Source organism: Bubalus bubalis, chromosome 7 (genome assembly GCF_019923935.1).
Source record: "Bubalus bubalis isolate 160015118507 breed Murrah chromosome 7, NDDB_SH_1, whole genome shotgun sequence".
NCBI classification, from domain to species: domain Eukaryota; kingdom Metazoa; phylum Chordata; class Mammalia; order Artiodactyla; family Bovidae; genus Bubalus; species Bubalus bubalis.
The window spans coordinates 31,247,542-31,268,791 of NC_059163.1; the positions used below are offsets into that span (position 1 = coordinate 31,247,542).

Sequence of the window (21,250 nt, forward strand, 5' to 3'; positions counted from 1 at the left end):
ACCAATCCACTTTTTGCTAGTGTAATTTCTTTGTCCTGCCCTCTTCTGCCTAGAAAAGTCTTTCATTTTGTACAGCTCCTGTACAAAAGGGAGCTCCTTTTTACCTGCTAGATGGGATGCTGCCCAATTCATGAATTGTTAAAACCAGGAAGATCTTTAAATTATACTCTGTTGAATTTTGTTTTTTAATGCAACTAATCTGAATATCATTTTTTCCTAAGTCATCCGTTTAAGATGAATACTGAAAGTGTGATTGACATGATCTTTGGAGTTTGCTTTAAAATATTCCAATTAAGGATGAAAAAAAAGGTTGGGAGTGGTGGTGAAGGCAGATGCAACAAGAATGAAAAATGTTGATAATTTCTGAAAGTCTAGAAATTTATCACCCTTTAGAGATTTTCCACAACAAAGTTTTAAAATTTTAGTTTTTTTCTATTTTTCACTCTCTGATTTTTTTTTTTTTTCCCTACTAAAACTTGAGATGCTTGCCTATGGACAGAGGAGCCCGGTGGGCTACAGTCCATGGCATGTCAAGAGTCGGACAGGCCTTAGCAACTAAAACATCATGGATTTGTCAGGTTCTGTTATGTGAGTACTGTAAGAGGCTAAATAATTAAAAGCATTATTTGTGATTAAAAAAAAAAACAACAACACACAAAACCTGAGGGGGTTCTGGCCACAGGAAGAAAACAGCACAAGCAGTGCTTCGCAAACCTCTACTTGTCTATTCGTGAATACACTGAATGCTCAGGGGACCCTCTGATCTGTTACACACGTTTCACTTGAAAGCAGAGCGTTCCTATGAAACCTGTTGGAAGCCAAAATGGCATAAAGGGAGCAAGCAATTACCCCAGCACACATCTTGCTAACGCGATAAAGCACAGACGCTCAAAGACGCAGTTCAAAGCTATGGCAGGGAGATGTTGAGTAGTTTCCCAAGAGAAAGAGGGGTGATGCCACCTCAGCCTGTTTCAAGGCTGCTGCAAAACGCTGTTATTTTCAAGTTTCGTCTTTTCACATAAAAAAAAAAAAATCACAGCTATCTACTAACAAAAATAGGTACTAATGTGGGTCTTCCATAAAAGCTAAGTGACCTGGAGTGCATTTTCCAACACCGGAAGAATATCTATATACATTATTAGCATATAACTATCTACAGATTTCACTTTACAACTAATAAAGTTGGCTTTCCGCACATAACCCAAGCTGGGCCGGGGGTGGGGGGAGCGTTATTAAATCTCCGCCGGCATCTCAATTATAACCAGAGTATCACAATTTCCTCCAGAAGCGGCACTTTGGCACTTCACCTCACAAGGCGGGAGAAACCGCCCGGCGTCGGGCGTCTCCAGCGGGCAATCCTCTCAGAACCGGAAGTCCTCTTCTCGCCTCAGTTTCCACAAAGTGAAAGAACCGCCGGCGGGTCGTAACGGTCCCCGGCCCCTCCCTACCCGCGGGCAGCCACGCCCCGAGGGCGGAGACCGGGCGGAGCCCCGAGCTCTCCTCCGCCTCCTCCCGACTCACCGCTGCCCCCGGTGCCGGCGGCGCATGTGCCTGGCCACCCCTCCCCGGCCCTGGATTCCACTTCCTCTCCGCTGGCGCTGCCGCCGCAGCCGCCTTCAGGCCCCGCGCCGCCTCCGGAGTCCATGGCCGGGACGCGCTGGGTGCTCGGGGCGCTGCTCCGAGGCTGCGGCTGCAACTGCAGCAGCTGCCGGCGCACCGGCGCCGCCTGCCTGCCCTTCTACTCGACCGCCGGCTCCTTTCCCTCGGGAGTCTCGGGTCGCCGCCGCCTGCTGCTGCTGCTCGGGGCCGCCGCGGCCGCCGCCTCTCAGACCCGGGGCTTCCAGAGCGGGCCTGTGACCGCCGGGAGGCTGGCGGGCCCTCCCATCGCGGCCGCATCCGCCGCCGCCGCGGCCGCTGCCTCGTACCCGGCCCTGCGCGCCCCTTTGCTGCCGCAGTCACTGGCGGCGGCTGCGGCGGGCCCGGCGCGGGGCTACAGCCAGGTACGTGGGTGCCGAGAAGGGCCGCGCGCCGGACCCTCCCCCGGCCGCGCGCCCGCGCCCCTCGGCGTGCGTCTCGCCGGCGCGCGCGGGGTTCCGCGGCACGCGCCGCACCCCCCTTCCGCTCCCACCCCCGCCCGCCCAGTCCTCCTATTGGGCCCCAGAACAAGGGACGCTTTCCCAGGCCTCGGGTTTTCTCCTTGTTTTTGTTCTCCTCTCGAGTCTGTGGTCGGTTGGGCAGTGTAAGTGTGACTGGGGGTGAATGTTGAGGCCTTGTTTCCCGCCGGCCTATGGTAGGTTTTGTGAGGCGGTCTCCGTCCCCGCCGCGCATCCCTGTGGCTCCCCGCCCCCCGGTCGTGAAGTTGGGAGGCTGGACCCCGGGAGGGTCGGGACTTTATGTGTCGCTCGAGCACTAGGCCTGGGCGGCCCTCGGCGCACCTCGCGGTCTGCTGCTGAGAAGCTTCCCGCACTCGCGTGGGCTGGGTTGGTGGGGGGTTGGGGGCACAATCAGTCTGGTCCCCGGCGCTGTCCTCGCTCTCGAGTCCCTGGGGAAAGGCGGGTTGCCCCAGTTACTGAAGGTCACCTCCGCCTCTTCTGACGGAAGGTCCTTTAGGACCGTGGGTCATCGCCGGTGGAAGGACAGCTTGGAGACCGATATGGGGGGAGGGGGGCCGAGGAGAGGGGCTGGGGCTGATGATGACTTGGGGACCCAGGAGTGAGTCTACAGTAATTTACTTGTTTTTTTAGTGAGTGTGTACAGATTGCAAATATTTTGTGCCTCATAGGAAGCTCTCCTTCTGCTTGTTAACGTGGCGTCTGGGAAATGTCAGCACACTTTTTTTGACTAACATGTTCCTGATGCCTTGGGTCATATTTATCTTAATTCAGTTTGTGCTTCTCCTTGAACTTCGGGTAACTGGGAAGCTGATCAGCATGGCTGCTGTCTGCCAGTGGCTGAGCTAATGGATTTGAATCTGGGCCCAATAGTTTTTGCTGCCCTTTTTTGTAAAAGCTTGTGATGCTTATGGAATTCTGGGAAAATGGGGAATGTTGTTTTGATTAAAAGAAAATAGTATGCCTTTGTGACCTGGCTGCTCTTTTTTTCTGATATTTTTTTCTGTGAATTTAGCTAATATAATGATATGTGTTGAGCCTTTACTAGTATTATACTGTGTTTGCATTATTGATTCCTTAAAATTATGTGTCAATCTTCGTGAAAATGACAGGAACATAAAAAAGCGTGAAGTATCTCTCTTCAGTAGAGTGCAAGTCACTTGACTTAAAGCCTGTCTTCCCGTGTTGATAATCGTAGTGCTTGTTGCATTCTTATTAAATATGTATCAGGCCTTTGCTACACGTTTACATTTATCATTGACTCCTTAAAATTAGACAAGTTTTCATGTAAATGGTAGGATGGTACAAAGGAATCTGTTTCCTTAGCCTAGTAGAGTGCAAGTCTTAAAACCTGGGTTGTCTTCCCTGGTTATGGTTGTGGTGCTTGTTAGAACCTTGTTATGTTCCATTTTTTGTTTAGTCTGGTAAAATAGAGTTTTTTGCATGTGTCTCAAGCTCCAGTTACCTCACACTACTGCTTTTGCGATTAATGATCTTTTCCTTGTTCAGTTGACCTGACATACCAGTTGACAGGTTAATCTTTGCAAGCATCCTGCTGACCTGTTGATTTATACACTCCTAAATGTCTTTTATTAGCTCCCCTTTGCCTACCAGTTTAAGGACACACACTGAGCTTAACACTAAAGTCCCTCTGCTGTGTGGTACCCAGTTCCTTTTGCCAGCTCATCTTCTTTGGCTCCTAATTGCACCCTGCAGTTTAGCCAAATGCAATTATTGCTGTTTTGCAAATGGGCTTCTGTTCCTACTGTTTGTTCCCCTTCTCAGACTGGACTGTCTGGCCCTTATATATTGCTCTCAGAATTCTAGCCTGCCTTCAGTGTTCATCTCATATCTTATCTTGATTCTTTTGTTTGTGCTCTGTTTTCAATTTCTATAATATCTTTTATCGTAACTATAAACTTAAAACATCTTGTCCGTGTCCTTGTCCTATGCTACATGGTAAGCTTTTTGAGATGGAGGCCCAGTTATGGCCTACTGTGGTTAGGAGGTGTCTATATATTTGTCAAATTGAAGGGACCTCTCTTGTCCCGCCTTACACTATTAGGTGTAATTTAAGATTGATAAATTTAAAAACAAGCCTGGAATAAAATTTATATTCTGCCAAGCCATTAGGCTGTGTATGCTTCTTGCTTTAGGATGTGCAATGTAAGCCAGAACAGGATGAGTTAGATTTGTGAATTTTCCTGGCCTCTGAAATAACTAATTGTCCCTAAAGAATAACATTCAGAGTCTTTTTGTAGAAATAAACATTTGCTAAGTACACGTTCAAGAAATATTTCTGCAATTCTTCATTTCTCTTGGAAGGAATCCAAAACTACCTACCTGGAGGATCTTCCACCTCTCCCTGAGTATGAATTGCCTCCGTCCAAGTTGGGAGAGGAAGTGGATGATGTTTATCTCATTCGAGCTCAAGGATTGCCATGGTCTTGCACTGTAGAAGATGTGCTTAGCTTTTTCTCAGGTATATTTTATGTATGCTTTAAATATGTAACCTTGGGACTCCACTGCAATCCGGTGGTTTAGACTCTGCTTCCACTGCAGGGGCACAGGTTTGATCTTTAATGGAGTGGGGACTAAGATCCCACGTGCCACATGGTGTGGCCAGAAAAAAAGTTGTAATTTCATTTGTGTAAAAGGCAGTCCCATAAAATCCAAGTTAGACTATGCTGTAGACATCTTATTTGATGGATGGAAATTGTCTCATTCTGAGGACATCATATGTATTATTTGTCATATATACCAGATTTAAAGACCTTAAATATAGCAAAAATTTTAACGTTAAAACTATATGGTGTGAAATCAGTTTTTTCAGAAGTTTTAATGTGTGCATAACCTGTTAGTGGAAATATGTTAGTGAGAATATACTTGAGTAGTTTTTTGTGTAACACATATATTGTTGTTGTTGTTCCCTTAATAACATGTTTGAAGGTTTATGTATTTATGGTTGATTTTAAGCTTTTGTATCTTCCTCTGATTTTTTATTTTCCTGCTTATTAAGAGGCTTCTAGAAGATGCTGGCTTCAATGTTACATGTTAAATGAACATGTAATACTATATTAAGTACCTGATGTGCATTGTATTTACATCTTCAACTTGCTCCCAATATAAGGAGTGCACAGTTTGGGGATGTCTTTTCTTTGGTAATGAAAAAGAGGAAAAGTTAAATTATGTTGCAAAATTATTCTGATAGATATTTTAGAGTTCTTATGGATATGATCATAACAAAGAAGACACTTATGCATAAACCTGACCATATTTTAATTCCTTGAATGATGTCAAACCAATTGTAGAAACATTTGGAAGGACATATTAATCCCATTTTGTGTTGAGCCTAGCCTGATTTGCCATTTACTGATCATGAGGTCATAAACTTATGTGCTAAGGTTTGCTTATCTTTTCCACACGGAACATTTAAAGAGGCCACCACCATCATTAGCATTTGGATGCTTTTGGTGCTGAGGGTTTGTGTAAGGAAAATGGCGGTCAGTTTGGATCCTGCTTCATTTTGTTGTTGGAAGATTGCAACTCTGATTACTTGTATTGATATGATTGAGCTAAAACTTTGATTTCTGGTTTTGATTGATTTTACTCACAAACTTTCAGACTGCAGAATTCGCAATGGTGAGAATGGAATTCACTTCCTCTTAAATAGAGATGGGAAACGAAGGGGTGATGCCTTAATTGAAATGGAGTCCGAGCAGGATGTGCAAAAAGCCTTAGAAAAACACCGCATGTACATGGGGCAGCGGTATGTGGAAGGTACGTGGAGTCGTATTATTGCTTTTTGGAATCATTACATAAACTGTACTTTTCAAGGCAGTTTCATTTGATCCTATGTTAAATATTATGAATAGTGAAGTAGTTAGATACTGTGAATAACCCTTTTCCAAGGTGGGAAAGTGAAGCTAAAAATAATCTGTTTCTTGTCTGTAAAATGAGGATGTTGACAAAGTTTACCTCTGATGTTGTGATGTTACAGCTGGCTCATGGTAAACATCTGAAAATGTCATTTATTATTTTCACCAGAGAAGTATTATTACATATGTTTTTAGATTCTTATATAATCTACCCAGTGTGATTATTTTTTAAATGGATTTTTATATAAATTTTGCATACCTTTTTTTTTTGCTTAGTCTATGAGATAAACAATGAAGATGTGGATGCCTTAATGAAGAGCCTGCATGTCAAATCTGCACCTGTGGTAAATGATGGAGTGGTTCGCTTGAGAGGACTTCCTTATAGTTGCAACGAGAAAGACATCGTAGATTTCTTTGCAGGTGCTTTTCAGTTATATCATGTTTGGGCCCTCATATCATCTTCCTCCGGGCTCCCCTAGTGGCTTAGTGGTAAAGAATCCGCCTGCCAGTGCAGGAGACTTCAGTTCAGTCCCTGGGTCAGGAAGATCCTTTGGAGAAGGAAGTGACAATCTACTTCACTATTCTTGCCTGGGAAATCCCATAATTGGGAGCCTGGCAGGCTAGAGCCCATGGAGTCACAAAGAGTCGGACACGACTAAGTCACTAAAGAACAGCAACAGTCTTCTCCCTCTGTTGTTTCCTTTTATCTTAGGTGAACATTTTCCTGTTCAGTTGTGTTCAGTTGCTAAGTCGTGTCTGACTCTTTGCAACGCCATGGACTACAGCAACGCCAGGCCTCTCTGACCATCGCCAACTCCAGGAGTTTACTCAAAATCATGTCCATTGAGTTGGTGATGCCATCCAACCATCTCATCCTCTTTCTTTCCCTTCTCCTCCCTCCTTCAGTCTTTCTCAGCATCACAGTCTTTTCAGTTGAGTCAGTCCTTCACATCAGGCGGCCAAAGTATTGGAGTTTGAGCTTCAGCATCAGTCCTTCCAAAGAATATTCAGGGTTGATTTCCTTTAGGATGGACTGGTTGGATCTCCTTGCAGTCCAAGGGACTCTCAAGAGTCTTCTCCAACACCACAGTTCAAAAGCATCAATTCTTCAGTGCTCAGCTTTCTTCACAGTCCAACTCTCACATCCATACATGACCACAGGAAAAACCATAGCCTTGACTGGACGGACCTTTGTTGGCAAAGTAATATCTCTGCTTTTGAATATACTGTCTAGGTTGGTCATAGCTTTTCTTCCAAGGAGTAAGCGTCTTAATTTCCTGGCTGCAGTCACCATCTGCAGTGATTTTGGAGCCCAAAAAAATAAAGTCTGCCACTGTTTTCACTGTTTCCCCATCTATTTGCCATGAAGTGATGGGACCAGATGCCATGATCTTCGTTTTCTGAATGTTGAGTTTTAAGCTGCTAACTTTTTCATTCTCCTCTTTCACTTTCATCAAGAGGCTCTTTAGTTCTCTTTATGCCATATGGGTGGTGTCATCTGCATATCTGAGGTTATTGATATTTCTCCCGGCAGTCTTGATTCCAGCTTGTGCTTCATCCAGCCCAGTGTTTCTCATGATGTACACTTGGCATATAAGTTAAATAAGCAGGGTGACAATACACAGCCTTGACGTACTCCTTTTCCTATTTGGAACCAGTCCGTTTTTCCATGTCCGGTTCTAACTGTTGCTTCCTGACCTGCATACAGATTTCTCAAGAGACAGGTCAGGTGGTCTGGTATTCCCATCTCTAAGAATTTTCCACAGTTTATTGTGATCCACACGGTCAAAGGCTTTGGCATAGTCAATAAAGCAGAAATAGATGTTTTTCTGGAACTCTTGCTTTTTCGATGATCCAGTGGATGTTGGCAATTTGATCTCTGCTTCCTCTGCCTTTTCTGAAACTAGCTTGAACATCTGGAAGTTCACAGTTCATGTACTGTAGAAACCTGGCTTGGAGAATTTTGAGCATTACTTTACTAGTGTTTGAGATGAGTGCAATTGTGTGGTAGTTTGAGCATTCTTTGGCATTGCCTTTCTTTGGGATTGGAATGAAAACTGACCTTTTCCAGTCCTGTGGCCACTGCTGAGTTTTCCAAATTTGCTGGCATATTGAATGCAGCACTTTCACAACATCATCTTTTAGGATTTGAAATAGCTCAACTGGAATTCCATCACCTCCACCAGCTTTGTTCATAGTGATGCTTCCTAAGGCCCACTTGTTTACAGGAGAAGTCTTCATTTGGAGTTCCAATATTTATAGATTATATAAGTATTTTGACCTATCATGCTGATCTTTGAGGGTGTCACATTTAAAAGTGATTTCACGTGAAGTTTTTATTTTTTTCTATGAGGAAAACATTCTTTCATAAAAGTGGCTGTATTTGTCTAAGACAGCAATTTATATGATTTAAAGGCATTATTATCTAATTCTTAGCAGTAAGATATGCATCAGCAGTGACGTTAGTCTAAATTTCTATTTCACCTAATGTGTAATTAATGGCAAAAAACAAAGAGAGAGAGAGTTGTGTGTTTTAGACGGACTGCTTGGACCCTAAACATTCTGGGAATAGGTGAGTGTTATTGGCTTTTGACTGCATAATAATTTTCTTCCCATTATGTGGGTATAGGCTTTGAGACTGGCAAACTAGCTATACAATTTTACTAATAAAAATTTTTTTAGAATGTGATTGAATGTATTAAGTTGTAAGACTAAAAAAGCTCTTGTTAGCAGCACTAATTTGTAATAATTTTTGGACACCTAGGACTGAATATAGTAGACATTACTTTTGTCATGGATTATAGAGGGAGAAGAAAAACAGGAGAAGCCTATGTGCAGTTTGAGGAACCAGAAATGGCCAGCCAAGCCCTTTTGAAACACAGGGAAGAAATTGGCAACCGGTGAGTGAAGCAGATAGTAATGATGTAGAAAGATCAAACATTGGGTCATTTTGATAAATACAATGTAACATGACTGTTAAATTATTTCAATACAGACATGAGCTGTCAGATGTCCATCACTTAGATGAATAAATTAACATTTGTTACATTTGCTGCATCTGTTTTTTCAGTTTATGTCTTTTTTTTTAACATGATCTCAATATTTATTATCTAATGCCAGTCCGTAATCACATTTTCCTATTTATACCCAAAGGTATAACCCAATAGGTTATACCTATTTATACCTTTTCTAGTTGCCTTCTTTTTCCCCACCAAAATCTAGACATGGTCCACACGTTGCATTTGATTATTATGCTTGCAGTTCTATTAAGTTTGAGCAAATCCCCTTTCCCTTTTTATCCCCTTCTCCTTTTTATTATTTTTTCCTCCATTAGGCCATGCCACGTAGCTTGTGGGATCTACATTCCCCAATTAGGGATTGAACCCACGCCCATAGCAATAAAACACTGAGTCCTAGCCACTTGACCACCAGGGAATTCACCCTCCCTCCCCTTTTACTATCCAGTTGGCTTTTGAAGAAATTGAATAAGTGGTCCTGTATAGTGTCTCACATTCTGTATTTATATTTTTGCTTCCTCGTGGTGTCCTTTAACTTACTCCTTTGTATCCTGTGTTATTTCCTGGTAACTAGATGTTAAAATCTTGGATTTATTCAGGTTAACATTTTGATATGAATACTCTATTGAGGCTTCCCAGGTGCTCAGCGGTAAAGAATCTGCCTACCAATGCAAGAAACGCGGGTTCGATCCCTGGGTTGGGAAGATCCATGCTGGAGGAGGAAATGACAACCCACTCCAGTATTCTTGCCTGGAAAATTCCATGGACAGGAACCTGGTGGGCTAGAGTCCATGTGGTCACAAAGAGTTGGACACAACTAAGCACGAGTTAGAACTGGACATGGAACAACAGACTGGTTCCAAATAGGAAAAGGAGTACATCAAGGCTGTATATTGTCACCCTGCTTATTTAACTTATATGCAGAGTACATCATGAGAAATGCTGGGCTGGAAGAAGCACAAGCTGGAATCAAGATTGCCGGGAGAAATATCAGTAACCTCAGATATGCAGATGACACCACCCTTATGGCAGAAAGTGAAGAAGAACTAAAAAGCCTCTTGATGAAAGTGAAAGAGGAGAGTGAAAAAATTGGCTTAAAACTCAACATTCAGAAAATGAAGATCATGGCATCTGGTCCCACCACTTCATGGGAAATAGATGGAGAAATAGTGGAAACAGTGTCAGACTTTATTTTTTTGGGCTCCAAAATCACTGCAGCCATGAAATTAAAAGACACTTACTCCTTGGAAGGAAAGTTATGACCAACCTAGATAGCATATTCAAAAGCAGAGACAGTACTTTGCCAACAAAGGTCCATCTAGTCAAGGCTTTGGTTTTTCCAGTGGTCATGTATGGATGTGAGAGTTGGACTGTGAAGAAAGCTGAGTGCCAAAGAATTGATGCTTTTGAACTGTGGTGTTGGAGAAGACTCTTGCAAGTCCCTTGGACTTCAAGGAGATCCAACCGGTCCATTCTGAAGGAGATCAGCCCTGGGATTTCTTTGGAAGGACTGATGTGGAAGCTGAAACTCCAGTACTTTGGCCACCTCATGCGAAGAGTTGACTCATTGGAAAAGACTCTGATGCTGGGAGGGATTGGGGGCAGGAGGAGAAGGGGATGACAGAGGATGAGATGGCTGGATGGCATCACTGACTTAATGGACGTGAGTCTGAGTGAACTCTGGGAGTTGGTGATGGACAGGGAGGCCTGGCGTGCTGCGATTCATGGGATTGCAAAGAGTCAGACATGACTGAGCGACTGAACTGAACTGAAGCACGAGCACAATAAATCTCCTTAGTAAATTTAAGAAATATTGCCCGTCTAGGTCTGTAAATGCAGATGACTCCTATAATTTGAGCTTGATAACCTAATTTGGAAAAGCATTGTTCAGAAAAAGGAAACTGGTTCCAGAAGCCTGAATTTAATAGTTCCCACAAGCATACAGAAAGCAAGTTAGAACGGACATTTAGTTCATGAATTCTCCTTAGCCTCTAGTTAAGTCCTGAGGCAAGTTAGCTCTTCGAATACAGTGACTTTAAATGTCTTGGCAGATACGATGAATTTTCACAGAAATGATTTGTAAGGCCTCAAGAGATTATTAATCAAATGTATTAAAAAAATAACAAAACCTTTCTTAACAGATTCTTTTTATATATACAGTTGACCTTTGCATATTTGTCCTTGTGGAGTGAAATGGGGTGAAAACATTGGTAAAAGAAAACTGTTACTTTATGGAGGGTTAAATCGTTGACCTGGTCTGTTGAGAGTACTTTTTCATGGGCTAATGTCTGTGTCCATTCTTAGTTTTCTCCCTACCTGTTGTCTTTGGACACCCATGTTTGTTGACCTTTGGAAATATATATGCATATTTTATTTTAAAAGAGTTCACTATGAAGTTAATTTGTACCATTTGCACATATTCACTTTTGTTTTGACATAGATATATAGAGATATTTCCAAGCAGAAGGAATGAAGTTCGAACACACGTTGGTTCTCATAAGGGAAAAAAAATATCATCTTCTCCCAGTGCTAAATATATAACTGAGCCAGAAATGGTCTTTGAAGAGCATGAAGTAAATGAGGATATCCGACCCATGACAGCTTTTGAAAGTGAGAAGGAAATAGGTAAGGACTTGCCTCTTATTGAAATTCGTTGGGTCTGCCTTGTATGTTTTGATATTTGTTTAAAAAAAAACTTTTATGATTATGTTGTATGACATTGTAATAGTATAGGATAAAGGGTATTGAGTTAAATATTTAACATGTCTTTGAGTGTAGTGTGTACTGTGAATACACAGTCTTCCCTCAGTATTCACAGGGGATTGGGTCCAGGAGTCGTCATAGATACCGGAATCCATGAATGCTCAAGTCTGATAGTCAGCCTTCTGTATCCAGAAGTTCCACATACAGGGTATGAAGGGTTGACTGTACAGGCCGAACATACAGGTTTTTAAAAACTTTACTTATTTTTTTGTAGATTCTGTGTCAAAAGCCAGGTTTCACATATATAACAAAAAGAAGTAAGTTTGTCAGCATTTTAAACTTAAGTTGGGAAAAGATGTGTGTAAGAGAGCAGGATTGTTGACGAAGGATGTTGTCTGCCTCTGTGTTTAATTATTCCTTTGATTCTTAATCCTAAAACAGTGTTTAGAATCTTGAAAGTTTGATAAATACGTTCTAAGTTTGTGCCCTAGAAATACCCTGTTACCTTACTAATTTTTTTTAAGTGATTATAACCCAGGAAATTTCTTGCCTTTATTTTTCATTCATAATTGTTTTTCCTTCTCTTTGTTGTTAGAAAAAGATACGTTCTTTATAATCTGGTAGTGGTTTGAGACACTAAATCCTTATAAGTGTTCAGGTGATATCTGTTAGGTGGGAGAAATTTCAGATGATTGGCTTTTACAATGGAAGCCCTCTTCCTTACTATTTGAAAAGGAATTGAGGATTTTGAAATTAAAATCATTCATAATTGCAGTCTGCGAATAACTCTGAAGCTTTGATGTTCCTGACAGTGCTTTTTGTTCCACTTCTCAGAATTGCCTAAGGAGATGTCAGAAAAGATTCCAGAGGCTGTTGATTTTGGAACTACGTCTTCACTACATTTTGTCCATATGAGAGGATTGCCTTTCCAAGCCAATGCCCAAGACATTATAAATGTGTGTGGCAGTAAGATATCCAATCTCAATAGCTTTGAATAACAGTTCTGAAGTTTTGAACTTCTGTTTGGGGAAGGTAGAGCAAGATGGCATCTCCATGACTCTGGAAGCTTGTTTTATTTTTGTTGGCTAAGAAGTGTGGGTTTTATTACATTTTAAAGTCATCTATAATGGCATAAAATGATTTTACAGATGTAGAATTATATGGTATAGGTTTAGTATTCAAAGTGAAAAAGCTTGGTTTTCTCTAAATTAGTTCAGTTAATTTTTGAGTTTAAAAAAAGACTCAGTGCTTTTCTCACATTGTAATTATCTACTATCTACTACTTATCTTAAATGCTTGGAGGTTTCAGTTGACCATATAACCTTGCATCCAGCTTCCCTGATTTTTGAGAAAAGAAATTTTTGAAATATTTTATGATAGATATTATATGAAACGAAAAGATACGAAACAACAAAGTACTTACTGATTTTCTGAACTTGAGAATATATTCTTAAGGTAGATCCAAAGCTGGAGGCTTAAGTTAGCAGTGGGTCATCAGAATTGTCATTATTTCAGAGAGCCTAATAGAAATCATATCTTTACCCAAATGAAGGTTGCACAGTCTCTTTAAAGAATTGCTTTCTGTTGCTTTGGTTTGGAATATTAACCACTCAGTGTGGTAGCTCTGTTTAGGTGGTGCTGGTAAGAAAATGATTATTAGCTGCATGTCTAATTAAAACATGATAAAAATGAATGATTATTAAAAAATGAAGTGTTTTTGATGGGTGATTTTTTAGAAACACAGAAGGATGTATGTGGGAGGAATAATAAAAGTAGTCTTTGTTGGTATGAAGGAAAGTTTGAAAACTATTTGTATATTATTGTATTTATAGTGTAAGTTCTCTATGAACAGATATTTGAAATATAACCGTGAGTTCTAAGAAGATCAGAAGAGCCAAATGAAATGGTAGATGTGTAATTACATAGTTGCTTAAAGAGATTTCCTAAAAATAAATTTATTAGCTGTATGAATTAGAGTCTGAAAGAAAAGTGCAGGGCCACCAGACTTGTAGAAATTAGACCTAGTAACATTATGTTCCTTTTGGCTCTCTTTGTTTGTTTAGTTTTTTGCTCCATTGAAGCCTGTTAGAATCACCATGGAATACAGTTCCAGTGGGAAGGCCACTGGAGAAGCTGATGTGCACTTCGATACCCATGAGGATGCTGTTGCAGCTATGCTCAAGGATCGGTCCCATGTTCGTAAGTGCTGCCCATGATTTTTGTTATCAGTTTTGACAACAAATCCCTTTTTCTGTTGTAGAGTTTACCCAGAAGTCTTTCATGGGGGAACTGTATTCTGCTAATACTATTAAATAAATGTAAAGAAGACAAAACTCCACCTTATAATGAGAAGCATTTATTTGTCTATTTACTATTCTGAATATTTCTATCCAGAGTTAGGTTTTGTTTTGTTTTCATTTTTAACTAAGGAAAGGATGGGACAGAGGGTTTGAGTTGCTGGCTAAACTCAAAAAAAATGGCTACAGTATTACTTCTGCCTTTGTAACTTTTTAAAAATGGACCCTTTTATGTTATTCTCAGATCATAGGTATATTGAATTGTTCCTGAATTCATGTCCGAAAGGAAAATAAAACTTCAAAGGATTCCAGATAATAAGGTAAATTTAAGAGGTAGAATTGTGGAAATTATTTTCAGTTGATAAATTAATCATTAACTCACTAATTTGTAATATGTAAAACCATTCTCTTTTTAATAAAGATCAAACTAATCATGATTGAAGCCTCACTATAAGAAATGAAATTCTCCTGGGAAATAGAATTCATTATGATCGTACAGTGGCTTGATTTTCCTATTAGAATCTCTTTGCATCGTTTCCAGCATTCATCATTCTGTGTGCCTAAAAATAATTTTTCACCTTTAGTAGCTGTATATTATATTATAATACAGTGAAAATGTGCCTCATATTAGCTTGTCTTCCTAAAAAATTGACTCACATTTCTTAGTTCTAAGGTACAGCCTTGTCTAACTCAGTGAAACTATGAGCCATGCCTTGTAGGGCCACGCAAAATGGACGGGTCATGGTAGAGAGTTCTAACAAAATGCGGTCTAATGGAGAAGGAAATGGCAAACCACTTCAGTATTGCCTTGAGAACCCCATGGACAGTATGAAAAGGCAAAAAGATAAAACACTGAAAGATGAATTCCCCAGGTCTGTAGGTGCCTGGTATGCTGCTGGAGAAGAGTGAAGAAATAACTTGAGAAAGAATGAAGAGACCAGACCCAAACACCCAGGGTTGATGTGACTGGTGGTGGAAGTAAAGTCCGATGCTGTACAGAACTATATAGCATAAGAACCTGGAATGTTAGGTCAATGAATCAATGTTAGGTCAATGTTAGGTAAATTGGAAGTGGTCAAACAGGAGATGGCAAGAGTGAACATCGACATTTTAGGAATCAGTGAGCTAAAAATGGACTGGAATGGGTGAATTTAACTCCAGTAGTCATGTATGGATGTGAGAGTTGGACTATGAAGAAAGCTGAGCACCAAAGAATTGATGCTTTTGAACTGTGGTATTGAAGAACACTCTTGAGGGTCCCTTGGACTGCAAGGAGATCCAACCAGTCCATCCTAAAGGAGATCAGTCCTGAGTGTTCGTTGGAAGGACTGATGTGGAAGCTGAAACTCCAGTACTTTGGCCACCTGATGCGAAGAGCTGACTCATTTGAAAAGACCCTGATGCTGGGAAAGATTGAAGGCAGGAGGAGAAGGGGAAGACAGAGGATGAGATGGTTGGATGACATCACCGACTCAATGGACCGGAGTTTGGGTAATCTCCAGGAGTTGGTGATGGACAGGGAGGCCTGGCGTGCTGCGGTCCATGGGGTCACAAAGAGTTGGGCACGACTGAGCAACTGAACTGAACTGAACCATTATATCTACTACTGTGGGCAAGAATCCCTTAGAAGAAATGGACTAGCCCTCATAGTCAACGAAAGAGTCTGAAATGCAATTCTGGGGTGCAGTGTCAAAAACGACAGAATGATCTCTTGGATGTTTCCAAGGCAAGCCATTTCAATATCACAGTAATCCAAGTCTCTGCCCCAACCAGTAATACTGAAGAAGCTGAAGTTGAATGGTTCTGTGAAGACCTACAAGACCTTCTGGAACTAATACCCAAAAAAGATGTTCTTTTCATAGGGGAATGGAATGCAAAAGTAGAAAGTCTAGATACCTGGAGTAACAGGCAAATTTGGCCTTGGAGTACAAAATGAAGCAGGACAAAGGCTAACAGAGTTTTGCCAAGAGAATGCAGTGGTCATAGCAAACACCCTCTTTGAACAACACACGAGAAAACTCTACACATGGACATCACCAGATGGTCAATACTGAAATCAGATTGATTCTTTGCAGCCAAGATGGAGAAGCTCTATACAGTCAGTGAAAACAAGATCAGAAGCTGACTGTGGCTCAGATCATGAACTCCTTATTGCCAAATTCAGACTTAAATTGAAGAAAGTAGGGAAAACTACTAGACCATTCAGGTATGACTTAAATCCCTTATGATTATACAGGGGAAGAGACAAATAGATTCAAGGGTTTAGATCTGATAAGACAGAGTGCCTGAAGAACTATGGACAGAGGTTCATAACATTGCACAGGAGGCAATGATAAGACCATCCCTAAGAAAAAGAAATGCCAAAAGACAAAATGGTTGTCTGAGGAGGTCTTACAAATAGCTAAGAAGAGAAGCAGAAGGCAAAGGAGAAAAGGAAAGATACACCCATTAGAATGCAGAGTTCCACAGAATAGCAAGGAGAGGTAAGCAAGCCTTCCTAAGCGATCAGTGCAAAAAAATAGAGGAAAATAACAGAATGGGAAAGACTAGAGATCGCTTCAAGAAAATTAGAGATACCAAGGGAACATTTCATGCAAAGAAGGGCACAATAAAGGACAGAAACGATCTGGACCTAACAGAAGCAGAAGATATTAAGAAGAGGTGGCAAGAATACATGGAAGAACTATACAAAAAGATCTTCATGACCCAGATAACCACGGTGGTGTGATCACTCACCTAAAGCCAGACATCCTGGAATGCGAAGTCAGGTGGGCCTTAGGATGTGTCACTACAAAGAAAGCTAGTGGAGGTGATGGAATTTCAGTTGAGCTATTTCAAATCCTGAAAGATGATGCTGTGAAAGTGCTGAACTCAAGGGGATATGTCAGCATATCCATGTCAAATATGGAAGCAAATGTGGAGAACTCAGCAGTAGCCACAGGACTGGACAAAGTCAGTTTTCATTCAAATCCCTAAGAAAGGCAATCCCAAAGAATGTTCTCATTACCACACAATTGCATTTATCTCATATGCTAGTAAAGTAAATCTCAAAATTCTTCAAGCAAGGCTTCAACAGTATGTGAACCATGAACTTCCAGATGTCCAAGCTGGATTTAGAAAAGGCAGAGGAACCAAAGATCAAATTGCCAACATCCGTTGGATCATCAAGAAAGTAAGAGAGTTCCAGAAAAACATCTACTTCCGCTTTATTGACTACACCAAAGCCTTTGACTGTGTGGATTACACCAAACTATGGAAAATTCTTAAGAGATGGGAATACCAGACCACCTTACCTGCCTCTTGAGAAATCTGTATGCAGGTCAGGAAGCAACAGTTAGAACTGGACATGGAATGACAGACTGGTTCCAAATAGGAAAAGGAGTACGTCAAGGCTGTATATTGTCACCTGCTTATTTAACTTACATACAGAGTACATCATGCGAAATGCTGGGCTGGATGAAGCACAAGCTGGAATCAGGATTGCTGGGAGAAATATCAGTAACCTCAAATACGCAGATGACACCACCCTTATGGCAAAAAAATGAAGAACTAAAGAGCCTTTTGATGAAAGTGAAAGAGAAGAGTGTAAAAAGCTGGCTTAAAACTCAACATTCAGAAAACAGACCATGGCATCTGGTCCCATCACTTCATGGCAAATAGATGTGGAAACAGTGACAGGCTTTATTTTCTTGGGCTCCAAAATCACTGCAGATGGTGACTGCAGCTATGAAATTACAAGACGCTTGCTCCTTGCAAGAAAAGCTATGACCAACCTAGACAGCATATTCAGAAGCAGAGATATTACTTTGCTAACAAGGGTCCACACAGTCAAAGCTGTGGTTTTTCCAATGGTCTTGTATGGATGTGAGAGTTGGACCATAAAGAAAGCTGAGCACTGAAGATTGTGCTTTTGAGCTGTGGTGTTGGAGAAGACTTGAGAGTCCCTTGGACTGCAAGGAGATCCAACCAGTCAATCCTAAAGGAAATCAGTACTGAATATTCATTGGAAGGACTGATGTTGAAGCTGAAACTCCAATACTTTGGCTGCCTGATGCAAAGAACTGACTCATTGGGATAGACCTTGATGTTGGGAAAGATGAAGGCAGGAGGAGCAAGGGACAACAGAGGATGAGATGATTGGATGGTATTAGCAACTTGATGGGAATGTGTTTGAGCAAGCTTTGGGAGTTGTTGAAGGACAGGGAAGCCTGGCGTGCTGCAGTCCATGGGATCGCAAAGAGTTGGACAGGACTGAGCAACTGAACCGAACTGAAGGTGTTTTTAAGGTGTTTAAAACAATACATTTGACCCAATCAAAAAATGGGACAAAGAACTAAACAGACATTTCTCCAAAGAAGACATACAGATGGCTAACACACACATGAAAAGATGCTCAACATCACTCATTATCAGAGAAATGCAAATCAAAACCACTATGATGTACCATTTCACGCCAGTCAGAATGGCTGCGATCCAAAAGTCTACAAGCAATAAATGCTGGAGAGGGTGTGGAGAAAAGGGAACCCTCTTCCACTGTTGGTGGGAATGCAAACTAGTACAGCCACTATGGAGAACAGTGTGGAGATTCCTTAAAAAACTGGAAATAGAACTGCCTTATGATCCAGCAATCCCACTGCTGGGCATACACACTGAGGAAACCAGAAGGGAAAGAGACACGTGTACCCCAATGTTCATCGCAGCACTGTTTATAATAGCCAGGACATGGAAGCAACCTAGATGCCCATCTGCAGATGAATGGATAAGAAAGCTGTGGTACATATATACAATGGAGTATTACTCAGCCATTAAAAAGAATACATTTGAATCAGTTCTAATGAGGTGGATGAAACTGGAGCCTATTATACAGAGTGAAGTAAGCCAGAAAGAAAAACACCAATACAGTATACTAACGCATATATATGGAATTTAGAAAGATGGTAACAATAACCCTGTGTATGAGACAGCAAAAAAGACACTGATGTATAGATCAGTCTTATGGACTCTGTGGGAGAGGGAGAGGGTGGGGAGAATTGTGAGAATGGCATTGAAACATGTATAATATCATGTATGAAACGAGTCGCCAGTCCAGATTCGATGCACGATACTGGATGCTTGGGGCTGGTGCACTGGGACGACCCAGAGGGAGGGTATGGGGAGGGAGGAGGGTTCATGATGGGGAACACAGATATACCTGTGGCAGATTCATTTCGATATTTGGCAAAACTAATACAATATTGTAAAGTTTAAAATTAAAAAAAAAATACATTTGAAACCAGGGTGTATCATGGATTTATATACGTTTAATGTACTACTGCTTCTTTTCCAAAAATGGTGTCATGAAAACTGTTTTCTTAGGACGTACATAGATTTCATAGAGTTTTATCTGTGACAAATCAAGTAGATATGTTTTGATGTTGCTTCCCTGACTCAGTGCTATGTGGTATCTTTTTCCCCGTAATTAATGTATTGTGATCGTTTTTCTACATGTAATGGTGCATTCCTTTAAAACATTTAACTGTAATGATTTCTTGAAAACACATGGGGCATTTCTTTACTGTAGTCAGGCCATTTTTGGATATAAAATCCCACAGTTGTGGGCCTTAAATATATTTATGTTAACTAAAATCTGTGTAAAATATATTTTGTGTTCAACCTTGAAAATCTGCTGTCTTTCTACCAGGCTGCAAACACTCATGCCTAACTAATTTTCTTTGTCTTAGTTGTTTGTTAGATAACTTGCAGTAAATGAGAAAGAAAAAAAGTATTGAATTTGTAGTTTTAAATGATATGGGAATGTGTGCAGCACTTTTTTAGCTTGAGTAAAAATGTGCAACTTTTTTGTTTCATTTTCAGGATGAAGCAAGAAGCATTTCATTTGCACGTCTTTCTTGGACTTGGGATCTAAAGTTCCAGTTTTTTAGCAGCAACTGCTGGAGAAGCGATTTCAAGATTTTGGGTTAATTGCTTAGAAGAAAAATTCCATAGTGGACTGTTCAGAGAAAAAGATTCAGTTTAGGATTATGATACAAACCTCAAATTTAGTTTTTTTGTTTAAATTGTCCAGGATCTGGTTTAAAAATCTGGTCTTTATTTTATATAATTAAAGTTTGTTTTCATAGATGATTTGTGACCCAGAAGGCTGCATATTTTTATTCAGCACTGTCCTTTAAAATATTTCTCCCATTTTAAAAATTATCTGTTTGAGGTTTTGGTTTTTGCCTATGAATTAAGAGATACAATGTAAAACTTTTCATGGAATAAAATACTGATTTATTTTAGCCAAATACTCACCAAAGCAAGGAAAAGTTTCAGGCCCTTGAACCATTATAGTTTTGCAGAGTTATTTTAATTTTAGATGTATTTGATTACTTAGATGGGGTAGGAATTAAAAAAACAAAACAAAATAAATACCACGTTAGTGAGTGTAAATGACAATAATTTGGCAGTTTTATGTCTTTAGAAATGTTTTGCCTTTTTCAGCCTTGTGCTAAAGGCATTTAATATTGGTGCCTGTATAATTAAGGAGGGAATTATAGTCTCAACTTAAAAGTTGTCTAACCCATCCCCTCCTCATCCCAGTGAGCCCCCCCCCCCCGCCCCCCCGCTCAATCATCTTGTTTTGATTTTTGGGTAAACCTTAAGGTGTGTGTTAGTCTAAGAACTGTGAAGTGACATGTCATAACAGTCCTGACTTGTAAGGACATTAATGGCTTCACTTGAATTTAAACCAGCTCTAGGTAGGAAAAAAATCTTGTCTCATTTGCTTTTTCAGTGGGGTAGCACATCCCATATTTTAGAACAAGTAGGGGTGCCTTGCTTAAATAAAAATAGCATTTAATGTATAATTGTGTGAAAGGTTTATGGGTAAAGCTGTATTTCTGTCACATTGTGGCAGTATCTTCTGCTTTATATTAAACAGCTTGTTATTTAAATACTGGATCAAAATGGCTGGCTTCAAATTGTAGTCATTAATAAACTAACTTTATGTGCACCTGTGTAGGAGAATCAAAGTTCTGTATAGTTTCTTTGCCTTGTTCCTCTTCTCAGGGTGACAACTGTCACGTGGTTACCAGGAGATGCAATTCTAGTTCTTAAAGTTGAATTAGCCCAGATTTCTGAGAGGTGGTATCTGAAAGAGAGATTATGCCTTCTCTCATTTAAAACATAACCATCTTTGAATACCAGCTAAGATGAAATCGCTGTACTGTAAGTAGTCAATAAATGAAGACTTATTTCAGGCTGAA

General features: G+C 40.6%; 2 protein-coding genes across 4 annotated transcripts in view; one reads left to right on the forward strand and one right to left on the reverse strand.

Moving 5' to 3' along the window:
* The window catches only part of MOB1B (MOB kinase activator 1B), a 93,554-nt gene extending 92,136 nt beyond the window's left edge, over positions 1-1,418 (reverse strand). Inside the window, exon 1 of the mRNA XM_044945803.2 lies at positions 1,308-1,418. The gene's annotated coding sequence lies outside the window, so the exon portion shown is untranslated. The remainder of the gene's footprint in view (positions 1-1,307) is intronic.
* The window catches only part of GRSF1 (G-rich RNA sequence binding factor 1), a 55,000-nt gene extending 33,750 nt beyond the window's left edge, over positions 1-21,250 (forward strand). The window contains exons 1-10 of one of the 3 annotated variants that reach the window (XM_025289932.2): positions 1,522-2,000; positions 4,437-4,593; positions 5,736-5,891; positions 6,266-6,409; positions 8,754-8,889; positions 11,447-11,631; positions 12,544-12,665; positions 13,773-13,908; positions 14,251-14,326; positions 19,860-21,250. In XM_025289932.2, coding sequence (XP_025145717.1) covers positions 1,644-2,000; positions 4,437-4,593; positions 5,736-5,891; positions 6,266-6,409; positions 8,754-8,889; positions 11,447-11,631; positions 12,544-12,665; positions 13,773-13,908; positions 14,251-14,300 — 1,443 coding nt within the window. In that variant the 5' untranslated portion in view covers positions 1,522-1,643 and the 3' untranslated portion in view covers positions 14,301-14,326; positions 19,860-21,250. Of the gene's footprint in view, positions 1-1,521; positions 2,001-2,152; positions 2,291-4,436; positions 4,594-5,735; positions 5,892-6,265; positions 6,410-8,753; positions 8,890-11,446; positions 11,632-12,543; positions 12,666-13,772; positions 13,909-14,250; positions 14,327-19,859 lie in introns of those variants that run through there. The other 2 variants (XM_006069338.3, XM_006069336.3) reach the window with 2 other exon arrangements.